This window comes from Diabrotica virgifera, chromosome 1 (genome assembly GCF_917563875.1).
Source record: "Diabrotica virgifera virgifera chromosome 1, PGI_DIABVI_V3a".
In the NCBI taxonomy this organism is placed as follows: Eukaryota; Metazoa; Arthropoda; class Insecta; order Coleoptera; family Chrysomelidae; genus Diabrotica; species Diabrotica virgifera.
This window is the reverse complement of record NC_065443.1, coordinates 264,857,406-264,879,281: the sequence shown is the minus strand read 5'-3', so window position 1 is coordinate 264,879,281 and position 21,876 is coordinate 264,857,406. Positions and strand designations below refer to the sequence as shown.

Sequence of the window (21,876 nt, the reverse complement as noted above, 5' to 3'; positions counted from 1 at the left end):
AATTAAATTAAATTAATTGACAAAAAAAGAAGAATGTATGTAATTTATTTAATTCAAAATATATTTCGCTGCTGTCAGAAAACAGAAAAAAATGTTTATTTGACAAATCAGCATTGTTTTTCGCTTAAATTAAATGTTCAAACTTCCAAGATGCATGTGGTTCGCGGGAGCTGGTTTGAACACTGAATTTAAGCAAAAAACAATTCATATTTGTCAAATAAATATTTTTTTCTTTTTTCTGACAATATATAGTAAAATGTATTTTAAATTAAATAAATTAAATATATTCTTCTTTTTTTGGCAATTAATTTAAATTAAAAAAATTGTTTTTGGACACTGTACATAAACAATTATGTCAATATTTATATTACTGAATACAGAATTAAATACTCTTTCAAATGAGCTACCACACGACCTCTAGTCTCATTTACAAAAATCATCGATTACGTCCTCACGTCCATATGGATGACGTCACTCTTATGAAATATATGCCAAAATATCGTAATTTAAAAATAAAAATCAACCTATTTGGGGATTTTTCCTTAAAGTCGCAGGTTTGCGAAATATCGAATTTATTCCAGAGATTTGCACCATATACTGTATAATAAACAAAATGCATTAAGTTCCCTTAATTTTCCTAGCTAGCGTGTTTATTGAGTTGAATTTGTCTGTGTGTGGTTTAAGTTTCATGTGAGCTAATATATTTTTATGTTCCAACAACTTTCTTCTTAATTTTTGACATTGTTAGGGGAGAAATCTCCTCAGTTTCCCTCCCAGTATATCCGTCACTGTTTGAGAAGAAACTTTATATTGATCAAAGTGAAATGAACAGGGTAACGATGTAAAATACTCGAACAGAGCTATTAAAACGGTTTGAAATTTGACAGGCTAGCAGTGTAATGTCAATGTCTTCTGTCATTTTCATTTTAGCTTTTATCATTGACCAGAAACAATGTCTTCTGAGCTTGATAATTGGATAGAAATTGCAAAACAATGCAAATATTTACCGGAAAATGATCTTAAAAAGTTATGTGATATAGTGTGCAGTATTTTATTAGAAGAATCAAACGTTCAACCTGTATCTACTCCCGTTACTGTATGCGGTGATATACATGGTCAGGTTAGAGACTGAATTTACCACTTCCTGCCTAGTTCTGTATTAAATTACATCTCTTATGTTTCAGTTTTATGATCTCGAAGAGTTATTTCGGAAAGGCGGACAAGTTCCCGATACCAATTACGTATTTTTAGGGGATTTCGTCGATAGGGGCTACTACAGTTTAGAAACATTCACAAGACTTCTAACGCTCAAAGCGAAGTATCCAAACAAAATCACATTATTAAGGGGCAATCACGAAAGTAGGCAGATCACGCAGGTTTATGGCTTTTATGATGAATGTATGACTAAGTATGGAAATGTTAACGCTTGGAAGTATTGCTGTGGTGTATTCGATTTGTTGACTATTGCTGCGGTAAGTGTTTCATTTATTTAGTAATAATTCGTACATGTTGTTTTCACCCGTTTTACAATAATAAAATGTGAAAACCTTTCATTATCCATATCTGTCCATCCGTAGACAAAACTCCTCTGATATTAGAACCAACGAATATAGGTTATGCTTCTATGCTTATTTCTTATTGCTTCTATGCTTATTTCTTATATATATATATATATATATATATATATATATATATATATATATATATATATATATATATATATATATATATATATATAGAAGGTTATGCTTCTATACAACGAATAAGAAGGTTATTTATGTTTATATTTGTTGGTAGAACAGAAACAATAACAAATGAGGTGAGGAATGAGAGCTTATAAACCAAAGTTGGTATTAAAGGTGAGAAATTTGACCTCAAACTTCCGGCTTCACAGTAGCAACTGGAAGTAGTTTTAAAGTCGCTGTTTAATCACAAATTAGTCCCTTAATTTGCAATCTCATATTAATTTTAACTTTCTAATTTATTATAGTTTCACTGTGTATAATTGTGAGAGATATCAATTAATAGTTTAATTATCAATGATTATGAGTTTATTCAACTTCCTGCAAATTGAATAAATTGCCAAATAATGTTGCAATAGCGTCCTCGTTTAAATGATATTTGTGCAAGTATGAAGGTTCAAATTTTTGTTACTATGTTAAAGCCAATAACCTTTGTGATGAGGTGTACATTAATTGTGAGCATTATAAATTAGGGGTTTCAGACTCTTTTGAGTTCAGTCTGTATTGCCATTTTACCTCACCAACAACTGTAGTGTAATTATTATTAGTAGCTGTCAATAAACCCATTTCTTTACTTACGACTTCAACATTTATTTATCATCATCGATCGAGAAGAAATGGACACATGGCATTTAAATCATTTCGAAACTTATATTATATTCAAATTGTACAGCTGGTTCCAAAAAAAACTGATACGACTCTTAAAGCGTATTTTGTAGAAAATTGAGCAGTGTACTTTCTTCTTCTTCTTCTTTTTGTTTTTGGTCTCGCTGCAATGCAATAACCAGCACGATTTATTGGCGATCTTGATGTAGTCTGGCTCTAAGCCATATCAAAATCGCTGACTATGTTCTTGTAAAAAGCTTTTAATGAGGTCTGATATAAAGAATATGAGTTTAATTATATTTAATTTATTATATTTTGAAGGATAAATGCTTATTATTTACATACTGCCACTGTCACTGCCAAATCTTAAAATTTGTCAGATAACTTCAACCTCAAAAAATGGTTGTTTGTTTGTTTATATTATTATTTGTCTGTCATAATAAATATAATATAATGTCAGACCAATCATACACTGCCCAAAATGAACAAATCTTACTAAGAGTCGTATCAGTTTTTTTAGGAACCAGCTGTACATTGGTTTATTACAGTCGCTAAAACAGTACAAGCAATATATTCTTCAACACTCCTTTGTAAGACAAGAACAAATATATACTTCTGGTTTTTATATCTAAACTATATCCAAACTATTTGTTCTTATTATAAGCTCTAATTTCCAAATGTTACTCTAATATTTATTTTCTAGAATTTGTTTGTGTTTTTAGATAATAGATGAGAAAATTTTGTGTGTTCATGGAGGACTAAGTCCAGAAATTAAAACTTTAGATCAAATTAGAATATTAGAAAGGAATCAAGAAATCCCTCACAAAGGAGCATTCTGTGATTTGGTATGGTCTGACCCTGACTATATAGATACCTGGTAAGATTATTTACTATTTTATCTTATTATTTGACATGCATTGTTATGCTCTTATATATTATTATGATTATATAGATACCTGCAGGAAAGAGAGCAAGTGATGACCCCAGAGGCAGGCACGTAGCCAAGGGAGGGGTCCATGGGATCCGGACCCCTCCCAAAACTGCCTCAGCTTTTGTGCCAAGGCAGCGAGTTTATCCCCAAGTTATTTTTAATATTTTTGAAAAAGTGAACGTAATTATTATTATTTTTACTATGATTATTTCTGTTTTTATTCAGTGTACGGATCAACTTATATCCAATTTAAAAATCAGATTTAGCAAAAACGAAAGTATTCTATCAGCATTTCAAATTCTTTTACCTGCATTTGTCTCTACAGAGAAAGTAAAATTGCTAGAAAATTTGGCTTACTATTATTTCCACGACATTCTCCTTACAGCAATAAAAGCTGAATATATGTATGGAGTAACTAATACAATATCATCTTTGGAACCAAATACCGAAGTTCTCCACGTAATGGAACATTGTAATAAATATTTTTTCCAAACATTTACAAATTCCTTACAATTTTGGAAACTATACCTGTCACAACGGCCAGTGTAGAACCTTCATTCTCAACAATGAAGCGAGTAAAAACTTTATCCAGAAACAAGATGGGAAACGAAAGACTCAGTTTATTGGCTATTTGTTCCGTTCATTGGACGTCGAAAGCCAGATATACAGATATCAAATCATCCTCACAGATGTCTTACAGCGAATAGCATAGCTGAAGTGGAATTGGGCGGGCCATGTAGCTAGACTGAAGAACGGGGGTGGATCCAAAAAAATACAGTGTGGAGACCACAAACAGACAGAATAAATAGAGGTAGACCACCTACACGATGGACAATGTCAAAAGGGTTGCTGGGAATTGGTTGCTGGAAGCCCAAGACCAACTGGAAGAAATTAGGGGAGGCCTATGTTCAACTTTGGATGCATAAGGCTGGATGATGATGATGATGATATATCAAATAAGCAAAAATTTTTGGGTGGACAGCTGAATAGAAGATCAAGTGTACTAACATCATCAGGGACCCTAAAATGATATTAAACATACAATGGTGAAATAAGCTATTAAAAACAACTTACTTTATTAGGGTGAGACTCGTCATATTTCTTAGTAAAGTAGTAAACAGTTCTTATTGTAATTTTAAAATATTAATAAATATTTATGATATAAGTGTTAAAAGTACACATTTAAGGCACGCATGTGAAACTCGCTATCGCTCATTCTGCAATTCACATGAGTGCCTTAAAAATGTACTTTTTAACACGCATATCATACAATATTTTTTCTACAAACATAATTACAGGACAATATCTACAAAAACTTTTACTTGAACTTGACTGACATTCAATTTTTATATTTTTTTGACATTACATCAAAATTGGCTATATGGTCAATACGAACTGCAGTGCCTTAAAAATATTTTAAAGCACTAGTGCCTTAAAGTAGCATTTTTAACGCTCATATGGAATGCTAAAAATTGCATTTTTAACACGGTTGTAGAACAAAATAGTTTTTTCAAATTTTATTTTGCATACGGATCTAAAATTTAGTCTAAATATATTTTTTAATACCTTACCGTCTAAACTAACAAAAAATTTGAGTTGTGTTTGGACCCCCCTCAAGAACATTTCCTGGCTACGTGCCTGCCCAGAGGAGATGGGGAGATGACATTAAGGTACTAGTACACTTTAGAAGACCAAAAATAAGCATCTTTTCAAGATTGTTTTTCTTTTATTAAAACTTTTATTAGAACTTTTATTAAAAATGAATATAAAACTGTTTACATATTAAGGGGTCATATACGTTTCTCGAGCTTAAAAAGTAGTCTAAATGTAATGATAAATTGTACGAAAACTATTGGGCTAATTGATTTCATTTTTTTTAAATGTTAAAGGTGGACTCTTAAGGAGCATAAAGCATATGTTAAAAGTTAAAAAATAATTAAAAGCATGGCGGCTGCGTTCAGTGGCATAGAACTTGTTTTTTTTTCAGGCCAAATGGTGGGCATGATTCAGCTCGTAATGTTTATCTGAAACAAAAATTGTTTATTTGTTATGATTTTTTAGAGTAATAGTTCTCGTGTGACGAGAGGAATTTAAGAAAAAAAAATATTTACAGAAATGGTCGAAATTTAAAAAAAAGTCGTAATTCTCACCAAAAAAATAGTCTATTTTTTTATTGCTATTCGAAAATGGTTAATTTTATTTAAAAAAGCTTTGGTCACACGATAGTGAATCTAATTTAGAATATGTATGCCAAAAATGAAGTTAATCGGACTAACGGTTAAGCAGTTATCATGCCCACTGTATGACCTGAAAAAGATAACACGTTCTACGCAACTGGACGCAGCCGCCATGTTTTTAATTGTTTTTTAACTTTTAACATGTTTTTTGTCCACCTTTTAAATAAAAATAAAAAAAAATGAAATCAATTAGCCCAATAGTTTTCTTACAATTTATCATTACATTTAGACTACTTTTTAAGCTCGAGAAACGTATATGACCCCTTAATATCTAACTCTAAGAGAATACAAAAAATATATTCCTTTTCATTTATGCATGTATACTAATATTGTAGAAGGCGCTAAAGTCGAGGCCTCGAAAAACGTAGTTCCGATAGCGGACAGTTAATCTCAGGATTGGGATCTCTGAAACAAAAAAATTTTACGGCGTTTGAAAAAGGATGGTCTCTTATGTGACAATTTACCACCATTAGTGAAAAATTCTGCAAAAAAAAGATATTACGGAAATTTGAAAAAATTTTGTGAAAAATCGCCCGTTTTTCTTTAGTTTTTCATGGTTAAAAAATATTTATTTTGTATTTTTTGGTCAAATTGTGGTAAATTGTCATGTAAGAAACCTTCCTCTTGCAAATGCAGCACGATTTTTTTGTTTCAGATATCCCAATCCTGAGATTAACTGTCCGCCATCATTTTTCGAGGCCTTGACTTTGGTGCCCTCTACAATATTAGTGTCCGTGCATAAATGAAAAAAGATATATTTGTTGTACTCTCTAAAAGTTAGATATTAATATATAAAAAGTTTTATTTTCATTTTTAATAAAGGTTCTCAGAAAAAAATTCTTGAAAGAAATGATTATTTTTGGTCTTTTAAAGTGTACTAGTACCTTAAAAAGATAGGAGGAACGCACAGGAAACAGAAAGCTCCAAACAAAAGGTAATGGAGGAAACTGGGGGAAGCCTATGTTCAAAATTGGACGAATTAAAGGACAAAAGAAGTTTTTTTTATGAAACTAAGAATTAGAAGACAGGGCTTTTGTGTAATTAAGAAAAGGCGCCATAAGGAGGATCTTCTTACAAAGTTAACATAGAAAGAGAAATAAAACACATCAAAAATAATAATTTAGATTCTCTAATTACATTTTCTCCTTGTCGTTTTTCCATTTAAAAAGGAATAATAAAAGGCAAAAAGGTATCTACAGAAGGTACTAGTATATCAGTGTCATCATCATCATCAATGGCATTACAACTATCTGTGCATTTACCTTTACCATAAGGTACCTTCCATGTTTGTTGGTCCTGTGCCACTAATTCCCATTATCTCACTCCCATTTTCTTCGGAAAGTCCTCTCTGACTGCATCTTTCCACTCTTCCTACACACTTCCCATCTGGTCTTTCCCAAAACACATTGCTTATAAGACAGTTAATGCATATCTCATGTCCTGCCAATCTTAGTCTATTGACCTTTATATATCTCACTAAATTTTTCTTTCCTAAGAGATACTCTAACACTTCTGTTGTGTCTGCACATCCAGTTGTTTGTCAGACTATCTCTGCCATAGGGCCATTTATTATTCTAAGGGTTTTACATTCCCTCCCCAGCTATTTCTTTTGTTGTTAGCATCTATGTTTTGTTTCCATCCAAGGCTGCTGGTCAAATTATGGTTTTGTATATCTGGATTTTTGCATATTGTGAGTGAAATTTTGATCTCATTGATGGTTGCTGCTGCTAGATATTTAATTTCTTGAACCATTTCAAAGTTATGACCATTTATAGTAAGATATTTCCCTATTCAGCAACATTTTTGTTTTAAAGCGACCATATATTTTGTTTTGTCTTCATTTACTTTTAGACTGATATTTAATGCAGCTTCTTGGCAACAATGGCAACAAGAGTCTTTGCTTCCTGAGCAGCTATATCTGGTAGTCTGTTTGATTTTTGCATACATTTCTTGCTTGACATATTGTAAGGCCAGATTAAACAGCAATGTGAGTAGATCATGTCAACTCTAAGAATTTGAATAAAAATATTTATGGAGGGACATAAGTGGAAAAACATTCAAGATGATTTGAATTTATTCAATTGAGGACAATGGATATGGCAACCCGAACCAATGCTAAATAAATAATATCGTCGCCTCAAAGCAACAGTAGGATATGTCATATCCTACTGTTGCACGAGTGCACCGTATATGCGTATATACAAACACATCGCATCAGTCCAATATCACTTAACTGGTTGATCGGTGCACTTGTGCAACAGTAGGATATGACATATCCTACTGTTGCTTTGAGGCGACGATATAAATACATATTAAAATCAATCTAGTTATCAATACACTTTTGCCTTGTGTAACAAATAACAAATGTTAATTTAGTAATACTTTTTTCATTTGCAGGGCTACTAGTCCCAGAGGAGCAGGTTTCCTATTTGGAGCCAAAGTCACTAATGATTTCATGAGAATTAATGCTCTAACTTTAATATGCAGGGCTCATCAGTTAGTACATGAAGGTAAAACATTGATAAAATTGTATAATTTGAGAAGTCTCACAATTTGTATATCGAGGGGTTTGAGTGAAAACCCGATAACTAACAAAAACATTGTTTCGAGATAATCGCGATTAAAGATTTTAGGAAGTTTGAAGAAGATTTCAAATCGTCATAGGAAGTTTAATAAAACATTTGTTATAGCCAAATGGTAGAAAATTTAATATTTAGTTAGAATAATTTATTTCAAGTTTAATTTATAACAGCGTATTTACAAAAAAAGTGATATTTATTGGGTTTTACCTCGTTAAATGAGTATAACATTTGGTTTTATTGGTTTTTGTTTTTAATTTTTTTAATTATAAAATAAGATTTAACTGTGTATTACTCAAAAAAATTAATCTACATTCTTTTTAAAAAATTAAAAGGTAAAATGTCTTCTTCTTCCAATTGTTCTCCCATCATTACGTCTGGAATTCGATCTACGATCTTATTACCGGTTTTTAAATTTGTTATCTTTGCTTCCCTTATTTGAAGGGTACTTTTATATAACTTTGGTAAATTGCCCTGAGTTGATAAGTCTATGGTTGCTGTTTGGGATGAAATTTGTTTTTGCCTTTTATGGCATAGAGTAGTTTTTTTTTAATTCAAACCAATATCTTCTGATATTTTATTAACTGGTTACCGTTTTTCGCGATTGTCTTCTTTAGAATATCTTCCAGTAGAATCACTGTTATAGTCGGTTCGCTAAACTCTGACACAACAGGCTAGTGATTTTTGATAATTTTTTTGTTTTTGGCCAATTTTGCCAAAATTGGCAAAATTACTAATTATTTAGTAATTATTTTTGGCAAGATTACTTACTAAAATCACTAGCCAATTGTGTCTGAGTTTAGCGAACAGACTGTAGCTACAGCATAATTATATTCACAGGAATTCATTCATGGTAAGCTTGTGGAAAGAAACATTTCTTACTAAATGTTCCTTTCTTTCTTTGGGAAGTTTTAGGGACAAAGTTAGTCCTAATTAGTTTGACAGTTATACTGTACAAAATAAAAATTTGTCTAGACTAGACTACTACTACTACTAGACTCCAGTAATTTCTACAGAGTTTGTTTCATGTCCTTCATAGTATTCAGACAACTTTTCAGTACACTTAAATTTAAATTTACTACAATTGATTTGCTGTGGTACCTTGGAAGCTCTGATTTTGTTTTTAAACAAATAAATATGGACCCCATTCTAACCGTCTTTTTTTTCGTAATATTCAATTTCTAATTTACCAAGTTCTATTGGGTTTTCGCAGGAAAAAAGTTTACTGAAATTTAATAAACTATCATAGTCTAAAATTCTTTATAGGATTTTCGCATGAATATAGTTTGTCAAAATTAACAATTTTGTAATCTTCATCCCCGATAAAATTAATTATCAGTTTTTAACTCAGAAATATTTCTAATAAAATTAGTAACTTTACACAGGAAAAAGAAAATAAATGATTTTACCGGAATCTTATATTATAAATATATCTACAACAAAGTATTTTTATTAGTAAAGTTATATATCGGTTGGCTGTTATTTAAAAATAGCAGTTAACGGTTTTTACCATGTTTGATTTTTATTAGTTATTGTGCTTAAAAATGTTAATATCAAATAATAACATTTATCAGTGGTAGGAGACGTGTTTTTAATACCGCAGAAATAAAAATACCGGATTTCATAATTTTGGTACTTATCGGGTTTTCGCTCAAACCCCTCGATATGTAATAGATAGGTGTAGAAGAATATCTGTCTGAGTTTCCTATTTTCTTTAATATACTTTTTTTTTTATTATTGCTAAAGCCTTCACATGATTTTTGTCTGCTTAAAGATATGATCTTTTATTGGTTTTATTTTATATATTTTTTGTGCACTGTCATTTTAAAAACTGTTTTGTGCAAAAATGTTACTTGTTTTACTTGCTTGTGCATAAATTGCATTTACTTGGTATATATTTTTTTATCATGACGTGAGAGACTATTACACATTTAAATAACTTATCTTTTTTTAAGCTTAACTGCAAAAATTTGACACCACCAAAAATTATTTTGATAGTTGATTTTATCATGCATGGATTAATTGATTCTACTAATTTTTTTTATTTTAGATTTTTTATTTGGCATTTACATTGTTGAGCAAATGTTTACTCAAACTTCTCTTTTGAGCTTATACTGGGTGGAAAAAAGCAAATGATTTTCTTATCTTAAGTTTGAGACACCCTGTAGGGAAGATAAGGTACAAGGGTGGGTATTAGCCCGATCAAGGAACACAAAACTTTACGAAAGTCTAAAAAAAAATAAAGGAAGGATGAAAATTTGGGAATAGGCAGTTAAAATTGTCTATTATTATATAAAAAAAGTTTACAATTCCACATCCCCTCCATTTTACAAAATGGATTGAAATACCTCCTTCTTTGGGGGTGAAAAATATACATTCAAAATAAGTCCGGAATTGGATAAAATGACTAATTCTAAGTAACTTTTGTTCTATAGAGTTTTTTCACTAAGTCAATACTTTTCGAGTTATTTGCGAGTGAATATGATCATTAAAAAAACATGTTTTTGGACGGTTTTTCGTAAATAACTCAAAAAGTAAGTACTTTATCGAAAAAAAGATTCGTAGCAAAAATATAGCTTATAAAAAAGTGAAACAAATGGTGTATGCATGAAGTCTTTTGACCCAGTAGAAGCAGATTTGTAGGTAGGTTCTTATTCGTCAAATTTCAAATCGAATATTTCAACGTGAAATAACCAAAAAACGGAGCACTTTTTGGGGAAAACTCATACAACTTTTTTTAAGCATTAAAAAAAGGTTTATTTTTATTAAAAAAAAACCTCTAACATTAAAAGTAAGTGAGCTACGCTCAAAATATTGTTGGTCCCTTTTATTTTTTGGTAAAAAGAATCGCGAAAATCACCCCTTAATGAGCATCCCAAATAAAATTAAGCGTTACCGCCTCACAAATTATGGTAGGGTAGCCCAAGCGGGGATTTTTGTAGTTACTCGAGCGCGTCAGATTATTACATGGGGAGAAACCTTGTACCCTGAAAAAGTACCTCTACCATATATTGGCTTTTAATGCAGGGGAGTTCGTTAAGGGGGGCCGAAAAAAAAATCTATCCTTAGAAAAACTCGAAATCGTTAGATTAAGATAAGGTAAGTTACGTACATGATAAAGAGTGTATATTTAAATAATCTGACGATTTGAGCGTAAGGAAATGGATGAGTCCCAAAGTTTCACAGGAAAAAAGCGAATATTTCGCGAAATGAATGACGATCGAAAAACTAAAAAATACATACTCGATATTTTTCAAAAATCTATCGAATGATACCAAACACGACTACCCTCGGAAAGGGATGGGGAGTAAATTTAATATTTTAAATACGAACCCCGCGATATTTCGCGAAATGAACATCAGATCGAAAAACTGAAAAATACACTTATTCAATATTTTTGAAAAATGTATCGAATGGCACCAAACACGACCTCCCACGGAGGTTACTTTAAAATCTTAAATGGGAGCCCTCCATTACTTTTTTTTGCAGATTTGGATTCCGTACGTAATAATAAGTATCTTTTATTCGAGACATTTTTTCGAATTATGGATAGAAAGTCCCACTAAAATGGAAAACTTTACTTAACTTATTTTGGTTTGAGGACATACTCTTCACAACCCAATAGGTCCCCAAAGCGCTCGAGTGACTGCACATTTAGCATACTTTGCTCCCCTACCATTACTTTGATTATATTATATTCTTTATTTTGACCTGTAAGTTTCATCGGTTCAAAGTACTTGTTTTTGAAAAGGCTATAGTTAAAATGGCTTGAACGAGTCACTAATCACGAGTGTATGCAAATTTTGAACAGCCATAGCATAACCAATTTTTGTCTACCAGGAAAACAAAAAATCCAAAATATTCAGAAAAGCAAAACCAAAACGTACATTTAATTACTCTTATTATTTTTGCTATTACTAGTAATTTTTAAATTATTTTGAAAAAAAATGGATTTTTTTAAAATCTTTTTTTATTTTAAAACCAATTTTTTTCAATAATGAACACTTTGAACCAATGAAACTTATAGATCATAATATAAAGAATACATAAGCAAAGTAACTTGTGAAGCGGTAACAATTAATTTTATTTGAGATGCTAATTAGTTGCTTGGAATTAGTCATTTTATCCAACTCCGGACATGTTTTGAATGTATATTTTTTCACTCTCGAGCAAATATTTTTCACCCCGTATTTCCCAATTTTTGTAAATGGAGGGGATGTAGAATTGTAGAGTTTTCTTATATAATAATAGACAATTTAAACTACCTATTCCCAAATTTTCATTCTTCCTTTATTTTTTTTTGCGGTCAGATTATTATTTGATCAGGCTATATAGGTACATCGAAAAATCATGTAGTCTTATGTTTTGTGAACATTTTCTTATTTTAATTTCCCTAAATAAATATCTTTATTCTTAGAATGAGTTTTATCTGAAACAATACTAAATTAACAATGTAGATCTATGGAGTTTCACCTATCAATCATTACCATAGTTTCTATATCTTGCAGGGAAGTAAAAAAGAACTGACAAAGTCTTAATTGTGTACCGACAATGTCCCATAAGTATTTAATAAGATTTGTGTCAGAACTATGACGGGACCAAGTCATTTTCTGAATATTTACCTCACTTAAATAGTCAGTAATAGCATGTCATTTTAATGTGCAAAAGGAACAACATATCCAAAGAAACAACATTTGTGTAATTTACCTTTCATTATTTTGTAAAGAGCCTCCAAGTAAAGACACAAAAACGGTTCTTGCTGTTAAGGAAATTCAACTACAAAACATCACAGAGAAGGGGGAAACATGGGATATTAGTTTCGTTATCTTTCTTTGTATTATGTTGTATCAGTAAAAGAAAATGTCAAAGAATAAAGCCGTGTATTTTTGTTTTTAAAGATATCACGGTGTTCCGTGGTGGGTGTTAAATGGAATTAAAATAAGTGTAAAAACAACGAACAGTAATATTTATTTATTTTTGGTTAAAAATGGTGTGTGGTCTTATATCTCGTAAGAGGGAATGTTATTGTTTGAGACCAGCGAGGGTTGTATCACCGACCGATGCATGCTGGCTTGTGTATCGACTCGTTGTTGTGGATCGACTGACTGAAAACACATGTCTGTGGTTTTAAGAAAGACTAATTTATTGACATAAAGAGGCTAACCCTTTAGAAGCGTCTTCGAATGCATTTCAAAAGTGATTTATTAAGGTCTGATAAGGTAACTGTTTAATGGGGAATGTGTTTCCCAGAAAAAAACATTAATTTTATACAATCTGGTTTTGTATTTTAGGAGCGAAACACATGTGAATTTTAAATGACCCATATTATTTTCGGTTAGAAAAGCAAGTTAATATTTAAAATTAGCAATTAAAAAAATAATAAATAAAGCATATCGCTATAAGGGAAATGTTCACAAAATAGGAGACTGCAGCATGATTTGCAGTATCTTAATGCCAAAAGGTCAGGTCATCATTTACCTAATTCCTTATTTTACCAGGAACATACAGTTTGTAATGGTCTAGATATAGCCAAGTTGTTTATGAATTTCTTTCAGACAGTGTACATACCTAACAACAATCACTCTCAATTGCCTACAATTTCCAAAATTAAAAACTCAAATGTAAGCATTCATACGCATCCTATTTCTGTTTCTGATATTTTTAATTGTATTAGCTCGATTCCCAATAAGCTCACTACTGGTCCAGATGGCGTCCCAAATTTCCTGCTGAAAAAGTGTGTTTGTACGATTGTTGTGCCATTATTTTTATTATTTAATAATCCTTGGAGACTTCGACGTTTCCGATGACCTGGAAGGAAAGTTATATTGTACCTGTATTTAAGAGTGGTCTGAAGGATAATGTTGAAAATTACCGTGGTATCTGCATCCAATCTGCTATTCCTAAGCTGTTTGACTGCCTTGTGGCTAAGCAGCTTTCTTGGTCTTGTCGAAATTTACTATCTGAGTCACAACATAGTTTTTGCAAAAATAAGTCCACTGCGACAAATTTGGTATGCTATCAGTCTGACCTTACTCAGATCGAGGATCGTAAGCAAATCGATGCAATATACACAGATTTCTCTAAGGCCTTTGATCGTGTGGATCATCAAGTTCTTTTGTGTAAGTTGGTCTTGTTTGGTTTTCATGCTGGATTTGTGGAGTGGATAAAAAATTACTTAACGGATCGCAGTCAAAGGGTGAATATTGGTAGTCATCCCTCCGATGAAATAAAAGTAAGTTCTGGAGGTCCTCAGGGTGGTCATACTTCACCTCTCCTTTTTAACATCTTTTTTAATGATATAATTGACTGCTTTCGTAATAGTAAGTGTCTAATGTTTGCTGATGATTTAAAATTCTGGAGAGTTATAGAAACGATTAGAGACCAAGATTTGCTACAGGAGGATTTAGACTGTCTACATGTTTGGTGTGTTCAAAATATACTTAATTTAAATACCAATAAGTGCTCTTTCATAAGTTGTACACATAAGGTTGGGAGGGTTGAAACGAGTTATATTATATGTAACCAACCACTCAATCGCGTTTCTTCTATTAAAGACTTACGTGTCCTTATGGATGAAAAACTTTCTTTTGTAGATCACATTAATACTATTTCTGTAAAGGCATCTAAGTGTCTAGGTTTTGTTATGAGAAATTGTAAGTGTTTTTCTGTGGTAGCAACGAGATTGGTTTATTGCTCAATTGTTAAATCCTTGTTGGAGTACTGTTCGGTAGTTTGGTCCCCTTACTATCAAAACCATATCGATACGGTCGAGAGGATCCAGCATACATTTTTACGTTACTGCGCATTCAAATCTTATCTAACTATAGTTAACCATGATTACTCAATTGTAGAGTCCCATCTCTCTCTACTTCCTCTCAGATTACGTCGTGACATCTCTGGTGCGGTCTTTCTGCATAAGTTGATTAACGCACAAATTGTTTGTCCAAGGGCCGGTTGTTCGAACGCTAATCAACATTGATCACTATCAAATATTTAATTACTGTCACAACTGTCAATGTTAACTTTGGTTGGGTTGCTGAAAACATAACTATTGATGACAATTATGAAATTAGTTAGTCAATTATGTTAATAATTGTTATGTTAATTGACTAACTAATCTTATAATTATAATTAACTATAAAATCAATGGGAAAGTCCCCGTAGCTGGCTGTATACCATAGTTAAAAAACCATACAGAAATAAAAACTTCTTTTGTATATTGGTATAAAAAGTTTTATTAAAAAACATAAAAGTCCTCCAAAAGGATTTGCAAAACGTTTTCAATCTGAATCAGATCATCCTCAGTGCGTTCTGCTTCGTAAAAGAAACTAGCAACTTTTTGAAAAAGGTTACATCGATATTTATGGTTTACATAATAATTAAGTGGTATTTCTAGCGACTCCAAGTCGATGTTACCACGAAGAACCACGAGTTCTTAACGAGCCGGGAACCATGTTGCCCTTTGAGCACTCCTAACACATTTCATCTTGTAACATCGACTTGGAGTCGCTACAAATACCACTTAATTATTATGTAAACCATAAATATCGATGTAACCTTTTTCAAAAAGTTGCTAGTTTCTTTTACGAAGCAGAACGCACTGAGGATGATCTGATTCAGATTGAAAACGTTTTGCAAATCCTTTTGGAGGACTTTTATGTTTTTAATAAAACTTTTTATACCAATATACAAAAGAAGTTTTTACTTCTGTATGATAATTAACTATGTTTTCAGCAACCCAACCAAAGTTGACATTGACAGTTGTGACAGTAATTAAGTATTTGATAGTGATCAATGTTGATTAGCGTTCGAACAACCGGCCCCAAGTCTCTTGCGCCAAATTGATTTTAATATTCCCAATCGAGCCCTTCGCTATCATAAAACATTCAATGTCTCTTACCACAGAACATCCTATGGTTTTCATAGCCCAGTCGATAGGTATATGGGATTATGGAATATTAGTAATGTCGATGTTTTCAATATTTCATTGGATCAACTGAAGAAATCTCTGGCTTTATGATGTTCATTGTTGCAAAAATGTCTGTTTCATTATTGTTAATACGTCTTGTTAAATTTAGTGTTATAATATGTGAGGTATATTTGTTACATCTTATATTTTAGGTATGTTGTGATTGTTTGTATTATTGCATTGTATCTTCTTATGTGTACTACTTTTTTGTGTTGATGCTAGTTATTATTATTATTATTTACTTTATACTACACTTTTAATGAGGTTTTCCCGTATGATTAATAAATAAATAAAATAAAAATAAATAAAATAAAAATTTCGATGTACAGTAGAACCCCGGTTATCCGTGTGCGGATTATCCGGGCTGCGGATTATCCGTGTTATGAGTTTCTATTACTCAAATTGAATTTTTGAGGTTTTATCAAAGTAGCGTGACCGTATATCACTCGACTTAAACCCTATACGCCGAGAAGGAGACTCATAATGAAAGATTTATTTTTGCTGTTATACATTTATGGCAGGTACATATGTATGTATATACGTACATATGTATTATATATGAGAAATAAATGTTTGGATTATCCGTGCATTTCAATTATCCGTGCCAACGTCCGGTCCCGAGGAGCACGGATACGGATAATCGGGGTTCTACTGTATATCCACCCTTGTACCACCGCATCTGAAGTCATGTATAATAAAATATAGGGGTGAACTACCCTGGTGATGGGGTTGATTAACTGGAAGACACTATGTACTCATAACTACTTTATTCAGTTGATTGGTGATTACATTAATCTGCTCTAACGGTAGCAAACCTCCAAAATTAACTAACTAACTCGACTGACCCACTAATGACTCAAATCTGAACTGAATCTCAACGTGTTACCTTTATTTATCAATACATCGCTATGTACAGATGAGTCCCGGGTTCTTTACCCATGCGTCATCATTTAAAGCATACGAAATAAGTCGGAAATTTATTAAATGCAACAGCAAGTGACAGTAAGTAGCTAATGCTCCGATCACGGGTTGTATAGTATAAAATTTGACGTTATCAAATAAATGAGGCCCTTAGAACACAAGGGGTATAAGTGACAATTTTAGAAAATTATGTTTTAAATACAAAAATGGACTTCCAAACACATAGAAAACAGTGGCGACGCGTGACTTTTTCTAAAGTGTTACCAAAACCAGATGTAAAAAAATCCTCTTCAAAAAAATATTTTGAACTTACCAAATTTAAGTTTTTGTTTTCAATCCTGTGGAATAAAATAAAACAAATCACTATTCCCAAATTATATGTATGTAATTATGTATATGTAACAGGTATAACAATAAATAATAAACAAACTAAACATATTATTCTACCATAAAATTAACATAAAAATGAACCAGTAGGAAAAAGAACAGATTTTGAAAACTATTGTTTATATTTTAATTCGTCTCTTTTCAATAATATCATTTTTTTTTCTTTAAAATAATATATAAAAAAAATATACAAGTAGAATGACTTCAAGTAGTTGATCAATTACGCAATACGTAGCAACACTCTTCCATGTTTAAATGCACGCACACTGTAATCTGTAATAGGTACTAAACTAACTAAACCAACGTTACCAATCTTCAAAATGGTTACAATACTGATATGCACAGCGTGCCCGCGCGCCGTCTCTAGACCCGTCGCTCCTTCAAAATTTTCAGAGCTAGTCCCGAGCGACAGCGAAGTTTCTCCTGCGTTATTTTACCAGTGCCAGTATTGGTAACAGCATATGATAACGTGCCATGGATTCACATATCTCGCCAATATTTTCGTGCGCCTAGTTGGCTATTAACTGAATTAGGTACTATTAACAAGTATTTCTGTTGGTAAAAAATATAAATGGAATTATTTCGTAGTAGTCATAAAATATTTATTTGCAAGATTTGTAACTGTTACCAATGGTAACAGTGGTTACATGGACGCTTCGCCACTGATAGAAAACATGGTGGTTTCAAACTTTCTACATAAACTAACAATAAAATGATCAAAAATGACATGTCATTGAAAACATGCTAAGTAGTACTGCCGTCCTCAATTAAAACGCGGTACCTATCTGCAAAAAATTGAAAATCGACTTTTAGCTATGTTTGGTTTCCTTGTGACCTTATTTATGCTTTTTCCATGTCTGAAAGCGGTATAATTTTATTTATTACCAAAATAAACAAATTGGAATCGGCCGTATGTGCATACAGAATCCTGAGAAAAAAACTTTGAGAGCCGATTTCTCAGTTTTAAGTTGGCTGCACATATCGCGTTTTATCTGAGGACGGCAGAGTACCTACCTAGATTTTTTGAATTCGTCTAGAACTTTTTACAAAGTTTCCTCAAAACTTGGCGCTTAGACCCCTTGTGCTCTAAGGGCCTCAAATAGAATGTCAAATGTAGGTTTTGCTTTAAAATTCTGGTGCATAATTACAGCATGGTTTGTCATTAGTTTTATGCGTGGAAGATAATGATGTTAGATAAAAAGTATATGTTTTATCTCGCCAGGTATTAATGATGCACGGGTAAAGATTCGTGGACTCAAGTGTAAATATATTTGTCTATAGTTTTTCATTACTGTGTCAGTTTATTAAACAGCCTTGTTGATGTAAACAACACGTGCACTTTGTCCATGGCCGTAACTACCATTGGGGGATCCCAACCATAGATTTTAACGAGGAAAATAAAAATATGTATTTTAAAAGCCGACGAAATATTTTCAAATGACACAATTTTAAAAAGACCGCAACATAGTTTTAATTTTTCACTGGGGAAATTAGTCTTTTAGACTAAAATGCAATTGGAACAGAACAGGGCCCCTGAGGCATGAGTTAGCTGGGGCCCCGAGACCTTAACATAAAAATTTAAATTATTACTTAAGAAATTAGCTATTTTGGCGTAATAAAACCTAAAATGGCATTGGAAGAGGGGGTCCCGGGCTAAGCTGAGGCCCCGAGACCTTTAGTAAACATATACATTTTGACTGAGGAAATTAGTTATTTTGGCGAAATAAAAACTAAAATGCAACTGGAATAGGGATCCCAGGTCCCAGCTACTTTGTCTTAATCAATTTACCCCAGACCACATCTTGGTACGTGAAAGGAACCACATATTGGAAAGAAAGGTATACATAAGATAAATTAAGCACATTAGGATCAGTCCCACCAGTATACTGACCAGCTTCACTGAGTGTGCTTGGCTCACACTGCAGTAGCTTAAGGCACCTTAAGGTGCTTTTAAATCAAAGTGAACACGAACGAAGAAACGAATTCGTAGGTGTTCGCTTGGTTATTCGTTCGGTACAAAGTAAGACCATTTACATTGTAACGAACGAACGCATTCGTTGATAATCCATCCACAATGTCAGATACAGATGAAGCTGTAATTTTATAGTTATTGCAGGACATGCTGAAAAAAAAAAGAAAGAAGAAAGTGTGGTGTTCACATATGAGGGAAAATGCGCTTTCAAGGGGTTAAATATCAAACATTTTTTCGGACCCCCCTTGCGCTGGGGGTAAATTACCAGACCTCTCGGTAGGGGGCCCCAGATCACATTTGGCCCGGGGCCACCAACATCGTAGTTACGGCCCTGACTTTGCCTAAGGTTTTCTACTTATGCAATTAAAAAAAAAATGCCTGATGTTTATTGTTGTATAAATAAATATCTAACGATTACCTTAGTCAATTTAAGGATTTTGAAAGATCTTAATAAGTAGATAAATCCTATTACACACGTACAGCATTTCATGCGGTGTTCGGCATACGATAACAGACCGCAACTATCATTTATTGTATTAAACATACAGACGCGACCTGGGGCGGGACGCTGTACGCAGCCTACGGCATCTATTGGAGACCACCGCCTGAGCTTAATTTTTGGTGGTGCAAAACTTTTGCTGTTAGGTGTATATTTTCATGTCGTTGTATTTTGTTATCTAATCTTTTATTTATGTTCTAGGGTATAAATATATGTTTGAGGACCAGCTGGTGACAGTTTGGTCTGCTCCCAATTATTGTTATAGATGTGGCAATGTAGCTAGCATATTGGAATTCACCACTGCCAACAAGGGAAATGCAACACTGTTCAAGGCTGTGCCGGATGCTGAAAGAGTTATACCCAGTAGAAATATCACACCATACTTTTTATAATTTAATTTTAAATATATTTTTTAATACGTTCTTAATAGTTTGTATTATTACCTTTGGCCTTCATAACATACGGAAAAATAAATAGAAGCAGATAATTTCAAATGTGGCAATGGAGAAAACATATATTAATATAAGAGATGTTAGATACTAGAGATGTTAAAAAGTAAATAATGTAAAATATTAAGTCAAATGTTGACTTTTTATTATTTGACTATCAAAAGTCAAATTATCCTTCAAAAGGCCTCACCTTTGCAAAAGGCGCCTCGTGCAAAATGTATTTTTCCACCTCCACCTTTTACAGAGCATTGAAATAAATTGATGTATTTAAGGAAGTCTATGTAGTAGAAGCACAATTTGTGAGTCTCGGCTTTTGAATTGGAAAACAACACCGTGTTATGACGTCATTTGAGCCTCATCAGACACCGGGTCCCACTCAAATGCAGGGCCGCCGCTAAAGTGTTAGCCGCTCGTGTGCAACTTAATATTTGCCGCCCCCCTTTTAACACTTTAGTCGTTTCAACATAGGTACTAGTATTTAAAGAAATGTGCAGAAGATACATCGTAACCATAACGCGTATATGAATAATAATTGCTCTTATCTCGACGTTACTTTTAGAAAAATGATCAATAGCAAGCTGACAACTTGTTAATAGCTTAACGGTGTCTAGTCGGACAAACTTTGATGTACCTATGAGAACACTGGAACAGGGGAAGTTTTAATTGTGGAACGTGATTTTAATTGTGGAACGCGTCATCCTGGACACGGGATACATGGGACGTTTTCGTAGTCTGACGTTCGAAACCTGTAACCTGTTCCACAATTGAAACTTCCCCTGTTCCAGTGTTCCCGTACATCAAAGCTTGTCCAACTATTAACAAATTTTCAGCTTGCTATTAATAAACTTTTTTTTGGTACGCGGGATCCAGGCCTATAAAGCCAATCTACATAAAAGACAAATAATAACTTAAATTAAATTCCCTTAATTTTCCTATTAACTAGCGGGTTGAATTTGTCTGCCTATGGTTTAGGTTTAAGTTTCAAGTCAGCTAATATATTTTTCTGTCTAGCTATCTTATCAGCCCTAAACATTTATTTTTGGACATAGGCCTCATCTTCCATGCCTCTCTGTCTTGAGCATTTTGCATCCATTTTGACCCGGCGTGTTTCTTCAGGTTATCTGATTATCGCATTTGTGGCCTTCCCCTTTTTAGTTTTTGGTTTCACGGTCTCCAATGTATTAATCACTGCATGCCTCTGCCTTAGGGTATGTCCAGCGAACTTCCATTTAAGCTTTGCTACTTTGGTTGAGACATCTCTCACTTTTGTTTTGTTACGGATCCATTCGTTTCTTTTCCTGTCTGTTAGATTTATGTTCAGCATTTGTCTTTCTATGGATCTTTCTTTCTTTGCTATTTTTTTTCCATATTTTCGTTTGTAAACGTCCAGGTCTGAGAGCCATATATGAGGACAGGGAACCCAAGGGGGTTGCTAGTCTTCTACTGGGCGCCTTCTCAAGTGGCGGATAGAGTAATGTCTTCCAGATATGGGTGGTACCGGGGAAATGAAATATCCGGGGCTGACCAAAACTAGCCAAACAGCGCAGCGTCTGACTCAGAATGAGCGGCCGCAAACAGCGTCTG

General features: G+C 32.9%; 1 protein-coding gene across 1 annotated transcript; it reads left to right on the top strand.

Annotated features, from left to right (window-relative positions):
- Nucleotides 1-906: 906 nt before the first annotated feature.
- On the top strand, nt 907-20,265 carry LOC114344759 (serine/threonine-protein phosphatase 6 catalytic subunit). Its single transcript, XM_028295590.2, has 5 exons — nt 907-1,120; nt 1,185-1,472; nt 3,071-3,225; nt 7,914-8,026; nt 20,045-20,265. Exons 1-5 carry the CDS (start codon nt 953-955, stop codon nt 20,233-20,235), a joined length of 915 nt encoding a protein of 304 aa, XP_028151391.1. The 5' UTR covers nt 907-952; the 3' UTR covers nt 20,236-20,265.
- Nucleotides 20,266-21,876: the final 1,611 nt, after the last annotated feature.